General features: G+C 40.2%; 1 protein-coding gene across 1 annotated transcript in view; it reads right to left on the bottom strand.

Annotated features, from left to right (window-relative positions):
• RBM28 (RNA binding motif protein 28) overlaps positions 1–12,033 on the bottom strand; it is a 33,039-nt gene that overhangs the window by 16,413 nt on the left and 4,593 nt on the right. The window contains exons 3-10 of the mRNA XM_084897636.1: positions 11,664–11,758; positions 11,212–11,287; positions 10,476–10,568; positions 9,264–9,335; positions 7,531–7,753; positions 7,215–7,357; positions 5,736–5,808; positions 1,547–1,656 (exon numbers count right to left, since the gene is read on the bottom strand). Of these exons, the coding sequence (XP_084753762.1) occupies positions 1,547–1,656; positions 5,736–5,808; positions 7,215–7,357; positions 7,531–7,753; positions 9,264–9,335; positions 10,476–10,568; positions 11,212–11,287; positions 11,664–11,758 (885 nt within the window). The remainder of the gene's footprint in view (positions 1–1,546; positions 1,657–5,735; positions 5,809–7,214; positions 7,358–7,530; positions 7,754–9,263; positions 9,336–10,475; positions 10,569–11,211; positions 11,288–11,663; positions 11,759–12,033) is intronic.

Genomic DNA, 12,033 nt, shown 5'->3' with positions numbered 1-12,033 from the left:
ATGGATAGGCTCCAGGGAGACCACAAACCCTCAGAAGTGGCCTTTTTCTGAGGAGATGGTTCATAGCTTTTGGTAGGAAGTAAAGGAATCAAGAATCAGAATGAATTAAGAATGCATGAACCAGGAGGTCACAATTTGATTCTGGGTCAGGGCACATGCCCAGTTGCAGGCTCAATTCCTAATAGGAGGCATGCAGAATGATTGATGATTCTCTCTTATCATTAATGTTTCTATCTCTCTCTCCCTTTTTTTCTGAAATCAATAAATATATATATATATTTTTTTTAAATGCCCTAGCCAGTTTTCTCAGTGGTTTAGAACACCCGCCCTCAGACCAAAGGGTCATGGGTTCAATTTCAATCAAGGTCATGTCCCACGTTTTTTGGCTCAATACTCAGCCCTGTTCAGGATGTGTGCAGAAGGCAACCAACCAATCTTTCTCACTCTCTCTTCCCATCTCTTCTTTCCTCCCTCCTCCTTTTCCTCTGTCTAAAAATTAATGGAAAAAATATCCTCAGGTGAGGATTAAAAAGAAAAAAAAGAGAGCGCCCTAGTCAGATAGAGCATTGGCCCACAGAATGAAGGGTCCAAGGTTCCAATCTAGTCAATGACATGTACCTTGGTTGCAAGCTCGATCCCTGGGCTCTGGTCAGGGAATGTGCAGGAGGCAGCCAATCCATGTGTCTCTCACATCGATGTTTCTCTCTCTCTCTCTCTGTCTCTCCCCCTTCCTTCCACTCTCTTTAAGAATCAATGGAGCCCTAGACTGTTTGGCTCAGTGGACAGAGTGTTAGCCTGTGGACTGAAGCCTCCCAGATTTAATTCCGCCACATGTCTAGGTTGCGGGCTCGATCCCCAGTGTGAGACATGCAGAAGGCAGCCAATCAATAATTCTCTCTCATCACTTATGTTTCTCTCTCTCCCTCTCCCTTTCTCTATGAAATCAATAAAAATAATTTTAAAAAATCAATGAGAAAATATCCTTGAATAAGGAGTAACAACAACAACAAACACATAAAAAAAGAATTCATTGCTTTAAGAGAATGACTGCAGTTGATGAAATCAAAGATTATGAAAAGTAATATATTGAAATGAGGATGGTCAACCCTGAAAGCTCAAAGAAATAGTTTTAGGAAAAAATAATCTAAGGCAGAACCCCCTCTTACACAGTTTTCTTTCTGACTGCTACCACTGCGACAAAGTTTCTATCATCTTTCATCTGTGAGAAACGCGACTAAAAAGATCCCAGTTATGCCAAGCAATGTGGAATAATTAATACCCATGAGATGTTATCACATTTGAAATTCAAAGAACAACAAATGGAATTCATTACCCTAAAGTAAATAACTGAGGGCTTAAAAGCTTAGACAAAATTATGGCTGGCAGCTGCATGAAATATGCTGCATGAATTTGACCTCATAGAAGACAACCTCAGAATGCCTTTGATGCTTCTATGGACCACAGAAACTTGGGCTGAATGTGAACCCTTCAGTGCCCATGGCACCAGTTTCTCTCTTCTAGGTCCTGACGAGCCGACAACAAATACCTTTAGAATGCTCTGTGTCTGGATGTAAGACAATGCGGACATATTTAAGATCTCCAAATTGCTGGAGGAGCTCCCCAAGATCTTCTTCCTCTGAGTCAAAGGACAGGTTTCTATGGAAGACAATTAAGTCACAAGAAAGGTCAATTACAAAGATCCCATGTTCTTTGTACAAAATGAGCGAGTTAGACACCAACTGGAGTGGTTCCCTTGCTCAAGACCACCCTGCCTCATTCAGGAAAAGCACCAAAGGGGAGGTTTCCAATGGCCAGGTTTCTGATGTATGACTCTGTCCCTTGACCTTCCTCTGAGAATCAGATTCTCTCTCCAGGAATTTAAAACTTGAACAGTTATACAAAGACCAGAAGTTATAGATGCAGATTCACTTCAAAACAGCAGTGTCCCACCCAAGGGAAGCTTATGTCTTGATCTGGGTGGTGGTTACATGGATATATGTATACATTCATATATGTAATATGCATATGTAAATGTATATGAGCATATACATGTTTTGCTACACCTTGTATAGAAATATGAAACATTTCACTGGGTTGTGCATTTACATTAATACATTCTACAGAATTTGTTATACCTTCAGAAGTTAAAAAAAATAGCCCTAGCCGGTTTGGCTCAGTGGATAGAGTGTTGGCCTATGGACTGAAGGGTCTTGGGTTCAATTCCTGCTCGCAGGCTCAATCCCCAATAGGGATTGTGCAGGAGGCAGCCAATTAATGACTCTCTCTCATCATTGATGTTTCTCTCTCTTTCTCTCTCCCGCTCTCCCTTCCTCTCTGAAATCAGTAAAAATATATATTCTTTAAAAGAAGTTAAAAAAAAACCAGTGGGGCGTCCTCATAGAAAAGACCATGCAGTTGAGGTCCCAGAACTGTCCAGAGTTTCATCCCATTCTTAAGGTTTGCTCTTTGACAACTACGATTCTACCATGTTTCCCGGAAAATAAGATATCCTCCAAAAATAAGACCTAGCGCATGGAAAGATAAGACATCCCCTGAAAATAAGACCTAGCACAACTTTGGGAGAAAAAATTAATATAACACATTGTCTTATTTTCGGGGAAACAGGGTAGTAGGCCAACCTAACATTTATCCAATAAACCTGCTTTTTCACTTAAATTGGCCAAAATTACTTTCCCTGATTACAAACAAAATATTCAAATGTGTGTGTCTCTCTCATTAGCCATTTTCTTCTCAGTGTTGCTATGAAATCTCGGTTTCAGTTAAAATTTTATAGAAGTCAGAAAATCCTTCAAGTGAAGAGATTAGAGAGTACAAATTGGTTGTTACAAAACAGTCATAGGGATGTAAAGTACAGCATAGGGAATATAGTTAATAATATTGTAAGCCCTAACCAGTTTGGCTCAGCGGATAGAGCATCAGTCTGCAAATTAAAGGGTCCCAGGTTCTATTTGGGTCAAGGGCATATGCCCAGGTTGCAGGCTCTATCCCCAGTAGAGGGCATGCAGGAGGCAGCCAATCAATGATTCTCTCTCATTGTTGATATTTCTATCGCTTTCTCCCTTCCCCTTCCTCTCCAAAATCAATAAAAACATATTTTTAAAAGTAAATAAATATAAGTAATATTATAGTAACTATTTATGGTGCCAGGTGGGGACTAGACTTATGTGGAGGATAACTTTGTAAATTACATAATTATCTAATCATTATACTATACACTTGAAATTACCTGTAATATAATAGTGAATGTTAACTGTTAATGAAAAAGTAAAAAAAGATTTAAGAAAATTTTTATAAAAAAAAAAAAAAATCCTTCCAAATAACTCAAAAACAAACATGGCAAAGTTTTGTGACTAAGTGCAAAAAACAAAACTACGTATTTCTCTCCATGGGATTAAAAAATGTTGGAAGGAGATTTTGTTCTACTATATTTCAACATAGTGTAGAGTCCTCATTTCCCCAGCTATACACAACCTTCCAAGGGTAAGAAAAAGTCCCAAATAAATATCTACAATTTTGACCCTGGTTGGTGTAGCTCAGATGGTTGGACATTATCTATGCACTGCAAAGGTTTCTGGTTTGACTCCTGGTCAGGGCACATACACTGGTTTAGGGATCAATTCCCAGTAGGTGGCATGCAAGAGACAGCTGATCAATGTTCCACTCTCACATCAATGTTTTCTCTCTCCCCCTCTCTAAAAGAGCAATAAAAAATATTTGAAATAAATATCTAGTTTTAGTTCTCTTAAACTCAGTTAACAACCCCATAAATGATTCGATCTTATGCAGTAACTGAGATTAGAAAAAAAATGTTCTGGCCCAGCAGGTATGGTACAGTGGTTGAGCATCAACCCATGAACTAGACACAGTTCCATTCCCGTTCAAGGCACATAACCAGGTTTCGGGCTCAATCCCCAGGAGGAGGCGTGCAGAAAATAGCCAATCAATGATTCTTTCTCACCACTGATGTTTCTAGCCCTCTCTCCCTCTCTCTGAAATCATTAAAAAAATTAAGTAAATATTTTTAAAAAGTTCTGCAATAAGACATATCCTAGCTACATTACTTCTTCTAATATGCCTTATCATGTACATAATTTTCTTTCTTTCATCACTTTACCTTCCTAAGTTCTTTGTTAATTTAAATGATGTATAAAGAACAGTACCCTTGGTATTGAGATCACAGGCTTCTAAATGTAATGTTTCCTCCTTCCTGTTAAAATCCTCTGAAAGTACAAAATTATTTATATGGCAATTCCATGTAACACAGTAAAAAGAAGTTACGGAGAGACATGCTGCAAAGAAAAAAATGCGTTATAGCACAGCATGCATAGGCTAAATTCATCTTTGTAAATATTTATGATGATGAGGGCATGTGTGTGGGTGTTCTCTGAGTAGAGATTAAGGTTAATGTTTTTGTGTCTTTCTACACATTTATTTCCTAAATTTCCTACACTAAACATAAATTACTTATATAATAAAAACAATCTCAGAAGACTGTGCAAGAGGATAAAATATACATCTACACGAATAAAAGAGAAACATGCAAATTAACCATCACTCTGCTATACCAAGCCACACCCACCAGCCAGTCAGGAGCAAGTCTGTAAATTAACCCAATCAAGATGGCGGCCAGCCATGGAGCTGGAGCAAGCAGGAGGCTTGTGTTGTCCCCACAATGGAGGAAGCCAAGCTTCCCACCTGCCCTGGCCGGCTCTGGCCTCCACTCAAGGCTACAAAGTTTCAATTATAGAAGATAAATAAATCCTAGATTCTTGAGTCCAGCTGGGAAAGTTAGGCTTGAAGAGAGAAATTGTGTGAGATAAGTGGTGTCACCACTCTCTAGCACTCCCCTTAAAAGAAAGGCCAGCAGTGCCCTGCTGGTGTGGCTCACTGGCTGAGCACTGACCTATGAACAAGGAGGTCATAGTTTGGTTCCCAGTTTGGGCACATGCCCAGGTTTTGGGCTCGATCCCCAGAAGGGGGCATGCAGAAGGCAGCCAATCAATGATTCTCTCTTGTCATTGATGTTTCTATTTCTCTCTCCCTCTTCCTTCCTCTCTGAAATCAATAAAAATATATTAAAAAACAAAAACACTAAAACAAGTAGGATGTCTCTCATGATTGAAGAATTGATTTATTCCAAATGATGCCACCCCAATTACAAAGAATGAAATCTAAATAGGCCCTAGCTGGTTTGGCTTGGTGGATAGAGTGTCGACCTGAAGCCTGGAGGGTCCCGGCTTCAACTCCGGTCAAGGTCATATGACTGCATTGTGGGTTCAATCCCTAGTGGGAGCATGCAGGAAGTAGCCAATCAATGATTCTCTCTCATCACTGCTGTTTCTATCTCTCTCTCCCTCTCCCTTCCTTCCTGAAATCAATGGGGGGAGGGGGAAGCGGGGATTATAAAAATAAAAAGAATACAAGGAAAATACATGATAACCCCTGCAATGCTCTGTGTCTGCTCAGGACATAACCCCTGCATAAATACTTCTATATATGGTTCTTATTCTATGTTTCTCATTGTTTGCTATTCTCCTAGAGCCAGATGTGCTAATGATCTTAGAGGCATCAAACTTCTGGTCTAGTTACTAGAACTAGTACAAGAAAGCAAAGAGGGGGGGAAAAGGAGAAGAGAAAAGGAAGGGAGGGAGGAAGGTAAGAGAAACCTATGATGGCAACACAAATAGAGCAGTTCTTAAAGTAAAAAGGCATACCTTATAAAAACAGTTTTCCCTTCATTCACATCAGAGGGTAATTTCCTCTTCTTTTTCTTTGAGACTTGTACATCTAAAGTAAAAAAACAAAAACAAAAAACACAACAACCTGAAAAATACTAATGTAAGCCATACAACAAAGAGCTAACTTCTTAAATATATAAAGATATTGCATAATTCAGTAAGGAAAAACATCAATTTAAAATGAACAAAGGATATGCAAATATATATATGAAAAGATTGTCAAGCTCATTCATGATTAAAGAAAAACAGCACAAGAAATTAGATACATTTTTTTACCAACAGATCAGAAAAAAACAAAAAGATAGATAAAACCTAATGTGGTAAAGATATGGGATAAAAAATAGAGTCCCAAATGCTGCTCTGAAAATGTAAACTTTTTAGAAATATAAAACATAGAACACTTGAAAAAAAATAACACATTCACACATATAATATACACTATATTGTATATGTGTATGTTTTTACCCATAACCTTTAGATATGCCAGAAACATAACATTGGCTGTCTCTGGGGAGGGATCCTACGTGGCTAAGAACCTGGGTATAAGGGAGACTCACTGTTTGTTTCTAAGAACAGATATACATGCTTATATATACATGGAAACTTTCAGGAAAGATACAAAAGAAACAGCAGTGATTACTTTGGGGGACCTTGAGGGATTGATGAGGAACTTTTACTTTCTATACAATACTCTTCTGGGTATATTTTTTATTAATGTTCTCTCATTATTATGTACTAGTCCCATAATTTTTTCAAGTGAAAGAAAGGTAATAGACAGCTGAATCTGGTTGTAGAATGCAAGGTCTTGTAGTCCCTTCAGTATAGAAGTTTCTTTGATTCTAAGGTATCTACCATTCTCTCCTCAGGGAAAAAGCTTTTTCCTTCAGATTTCTTATATGGTCCAACCAACATGCCAGCCTTACAGAAAAGGAAGCAGAAGGGAGAGACCTGATAAGTAAACAAAAACCTCCATCCAGACAAAATAAAGGACCAGTTATTGGCCACTCCTCATTCTGCAATGACCTACTTCCCTCAATAAATGCTTTGAGTTTGCCCAACATTCCTGATAAACATAGCTATAGCATTTGGTTACCGTTTTACAAAATGGCCCAAGAAGTCCTTTATACCCATCTCAACTCAGAAGAGTTGTTTAAAATCCACCTTGGTGTTAAATGTAATATCCTGTTTATCCAATTTTCATTCGGGGTTGGATAGGTAGAGAGATTTATCAAGAGAGAGAGGTAGAATTAAGCTACGTTTTAAATTCCCTAGGAATCTTAACCCTCAAGCACCACTCTAAACTCACTTAAAAACAAAACCAAAATAGTAACAAGTTTTCATCTGCAGCATTTCAGCATAAATTTGACAAAACACCTTAGGGTCCTATTTAAAGAGGCCTGGACTGCACTGGTGCAATTTCTCGTATTAATTTAAATTTGAAAATCCCAGGCAAACCTTTATCCTCCTGCTCTTCAGTGTCGGTGTCACTCTGAGCCAGGTCCTCTCCACTATCAACACTCTCTCCTTCCTCCAGGCCGCTGTCCTCATCGGAATGATCCTCGTCACTGCTTTCTGAGGGCACTGGTCTCTTGACTGCTCTGCAATGGCACAGTTTAAACTAAGAACTAAGAACATTGGCAGGCAGAGGGGGGACCCAACTCTATGTCAATTCCGCAATGATGTGGACAGGAAAAGTCCTTCCTCCCTCCCCCCCGCCCCCCAGACATCATCCTGAATCTTCCTCTGTCTCAGAACAAGCTATGCGGCTTACCTCGTGTGAATTTGCACACACTTGGTTACTTTCGACTTTTTATTCTTCTCCTCCTCTTCATCATCACCATCTTCATCATCATCCTCCTCTTCCATATCACCATCATCATCATCCTCTTCCATATCACCATCATCATCATCCTCTTCCTCTTTCATAACCTCTTCTTTCCTGCCATTCACTTTACCTAGTTTCTGAAGTTTAGGTTCAGGTTGCTTCTCCTCACCTGCACAAGGAAGTAAAGAAAGTTAGAAATTAATTCCATATCTAAAAAAAGGTTATTTTAAAAGTAAATAATACCATCAAGTTCCTAGTTCCTTTAGTTTTACAGAATCTCATGTATTTTTCTTATCTTAATAATAGACAAACATGTAAATTGACCATACCTCCACTACACCCACAGCCAATCAGAGTGAGTATACAAATTAGAAGGCCAAAGATGGCAGCTGCCCATCTGCTCCAGGCGAGGAGTGGCCAGGCAGGGGCAGGACGCCTGCTATGAGAGGGAGGGTGGGCGGGGGGGGGATGAAGGGATCTACAGGAGCAGAGTGCCACAGTGAAGACAAGACTGCAGACTCCAGAGTCTGCAGCAAAGATATCAGACTCTGGCAGAAGTTTGCATCGAAGATGAAGATAGCAGACTCCAGCCGGAGTCTGCAGCAATGACAAAGACGGCAGACTCCAGCCGGAGTCTGCAGGGAAGCAGCGAAGAAGAAAGCAGACTCTGGCCAAAGAGAAGGTCTGGGTCCCAGGTGCCAGAGGAAAACCGGTGCTGAAGACAAGGGAAGGAAGGTCTATTGCATGAATCTCTTCGTGCAACAGGCCTCTAGATATATAGAATAAGAGAGAGTATGAAGAAGAAAAAAAAGAAATAAAATCCTTCTAGGCTGTCACATTCACTCATCAAAAGCCTGAAGGTTATCTGGCTCAGAATGAGAGAAGCAGCAACTGAGCCTTCACAAACAGCTCACCATCCTGCACCACAGCCAGCACAATGCACACTCTGGAGCCCAACCATGAACTTGAATCTCGGTGAGCTCTGGGTAGCCTGAAAGCCAATTGTTTTCTAAATAAAATGCAAGTTTTAACTTTCCCTATTATTAATGTTCCATCATTTCTTACTATGAAAGGCTGAGAAAGGACAGCAAGTAGAGGGAACAATGAACTCAGACCCACTCCTCACTCCACACCCAGGAGTGGGCTTAGACTCAAAAGATCCTATGTTTTGGACCCCGGCTGGTTTGGCTCAGTGGATAGAGCGCTGGCCTGCAGGCTGAAGGGTTGAGGGTTCGATTCCAGTCAAAGACATGTACCTTGGTTGCGGGCCTCACCCCCGCACTGGTCTCTGTGGAAGGCAGCCAATTGATGTGAGAGACACATCGATGTTTCTCTGTGTGTGTGTGTTTCTCCCCCTTCCTTCCACTCTCTAAAAATCAATGAAACAATATCCCCAGGTAAAGATTAACAAACAAACAAAAAAAGAACCTATGTTTTGGGACCCGGTCACCAGACAGGACAATATGAATTGGCAAACAGCTCTGGGTTTCTGAGCCAGAAGGTATTCAGAGTTTTTCTTATTACTCAGTCTCATTTGGGGGGGGAGGCTCTGTGCTTTTGGTATCTCCAGCCCAATATTCTCACTGACAAGAAGATTCCTACATACTTTTATTGTAGAGTTGCTTCCACACTCACCCCAGAACATGCAACCCCTCCTACGCAGCACCACCATATCTTACCTGGGGCAGAGGCAGACTGTGTATTTTTATATTTATCCTTTGCCACAGCCCAATCCACAGCTACTGTCCGACCTGTCAGACAGAAAAGTAACATCTTTTTAACACTTCTATCTCCTGTAAATGGCTTCTTATTCATCAAAGAATAGTGGTCTTAAAATAAAACTCCTAATAACTGTCTATTCTTTTTAAACCATAACCTTTCTTTTAACAATGAACATAAATGTTGCCTTCCTACACAGCCACCACACCTGGGATAAGATATAATTTTTAAAAAATAATTAGAACATTGCTTCCAGTTAGACCAAGTTTCCAGTTAGCAAGAAGCAAAACAGTCCTGGCTGGTTTGGCCAGTGGATAGAGCATCGGTCTGGGGACTGAAGAGTCCTGGGTTCGATGCCAGTCAAGGGCACATGCCCAGGTTGCGGGCTCAATCCACAGAAGGGAGTGTGCAAGAGATAGCCAATCAATGATTCTCTCTCATCACTGATGTTTCTCTCTCTCCCTCTCCCTTCCTCTTTGAAATCAATAAAAAAATTTTTTTTTTTAAAAAAGAAGCAAAGCAGGCATTTTAGAATAATTTGCACCACAGATGGTAGGAAGTCTCTAAGCCAATCCTTCTTTACTACCTGGTAAATCATTACCCAGAGTAGCCTCATGGTCAATTTACTAGCCCATGGATGCTAAACAATGCTTTTCCAAGAAGGAAAAACCTACAAATTTCATATCTTCCTAGACCAGTGGTCAGCAAACCATGGCTCGCGAGCCATATGCAGCTCTTTGGTCCCTTGAATGTGGCTCTTCCACAAAATACCAGATGTGGGCACGCACGTACAGTGCGATTGAAACTTCGAGGCCCATGCGCAGAAATTTCAGTCATTGTACTGTTGATATTTGGCTCTGTTGACTAATGAGTTTGCCGACCACTACCCTAGACAATGACCTACATCCATCAGTGATTATTTCAGGAACATTTTTTCATTAGGATTTAAAAGAACACTGATCTCCAATTAAAAAAGAGAATAATGACATGGGTTCTTTTGAGTTAACCCTAAGATCAAATGTTAGGAATACTTCACCAAAATAGTTTCTATATTAGCAGTGAGACTTTCAACAATGCAAATACCTTTTGAAAATATAGCAAGTGGGTCACTATGCTAATTCACCCCAACACCAGAAATATCTAGGTCAATGGTATGGGCACAGAAAACTTACCCTTTATCTCTTTCATGTTCATGCTTTTAAGAGCTTTTCCTGCTTCTAGAAGGTTTTTGAACTGAACAAAAGCAAAACCACGCATCTTTCCATCTGTGTGCAAGTACACAAAAATGTTAGAAGCAGCAGGTGGAAAGCCAACAAACCCAAGAATATACAGCAACAAAGGCTGCCAGGCAGCCAGCCCCTTGCCCAAAACGTATATCCTCCTATTGAGTATACCCTGACTTGGGCTTGGAATAATGCATTTTCTCACACTCTAACTTGTCTTCAAAAACTAGTTCTGATCTAACTAAAAATCTAATTCAGGGGATATCTAAACTAAAAATACCTAACTTAACCCTTTGCACTCCGAACCATTCTGGACATTGGCTACCAGCTACTCGACGCTACTTTGTGGCGGAAACGTGCGTTGAATTAACAGAATTCCCCGTAATCACTAATAAACTGCAATGTCCCCCCTGAGAGGGGACATCCGAGTGATATGCTAGAATTCCGATGACCCCTGAGAGGGGACAGTGGAGTGCAAAGGGTTAAATACCACCGGCATTATTACATGAGTTTTTATTACTGTGCCTAATACTTTATATATATCACATCATCTAGGGCTCACAAAGAATATGACATGAACCTTGCATTTCTAGTTCTAATGGTGCTTAATTCAAGGGTAATATGCATGAAGACCATTATGCTAAATACATTCATCTAATTCATACCAAGGAAGGTTTGCCACTACCTGGCTTCCTAGGGATGTTCACTTCTAGGACGGCTCCATATTGAGCAAGTATGGTCTTCAAGTCATCTTCTGAACACTGAAGACAAAAGTAAAGAAAGAAAAGGAGAGATTATCTCAGCAAGTAAACATGAAACACTAATTACTAGATTAGTTCATTAGGAAGAACTTGAGTATTTTTACTCCTCTTTTACTTTTGAAATTAGGACAAACATTTCTAAAGAGAAGACATCTTGCTCTGTATCTAAGAAGCAAAAGGGACAAATATCAGACAGCTTTTCCTCCCCACCATTTCTCAGGAAACGTCTTCCCTTCTTGTCTTAGTCCTTGTGTATACAGGCCCATTTTCTGGATTCAGCCAGGCTAAGGTTCATTCCCAATTTATCATCAGGAGAGGAGTTCCACCTGTGACCAACAGCTTTCAGAATAGGCAGTGTTAGCGTTCTGTCACTCACCTTAAAGCTCAGATTCCGGATAATTAATCTGGCTTTCTTATCTGCCACCTTGGCCTTTTTAGGCTTCTGCTCCTTCTTTGGGGACTCTGAATTTTCTAAAAAAATAAATAAATAAATAAATTTTTTAGAAAATAAATTTTTTAGCCGGGACGGGTTTGGCTCAGTGGATAGAGCGTTGGCCTGCAGACTGAAGGATCCCGGGTTCGATTCCGGTCAAGGGCATGTACCATGGTTGCGGGCACATCCCCAGTAGGGGGTGTGCAAGAGGCAGCTAATCGATGATTCTCTCTCATCGATGTTTCTAGCTCTCTATCCCTCTCTCCTCCTCTCTGTGAAAAATCAACAAAATATATTTTAAAAAAATAAATTA

Source organism: Pipistrellus hanaki (genome assembly GCF_964339955.1).
Source record: "Pipistrellus hanaki genome assembly, chromosome: 10".
In the NCBI taxonomy this organism is placed as follows: domain Eukaryota; kingdom Metazoa; phylum Chordata; class Mammalia; order Chiroptera; family Vespertilionidae; genus Pipistrellus; species Pipistrellus hanaki.
The sequence above is the reverse complement of the archived record's forward strand: the minus strand, read 5'-3'. Positions and strand labels throughout refer to the sequence as shown.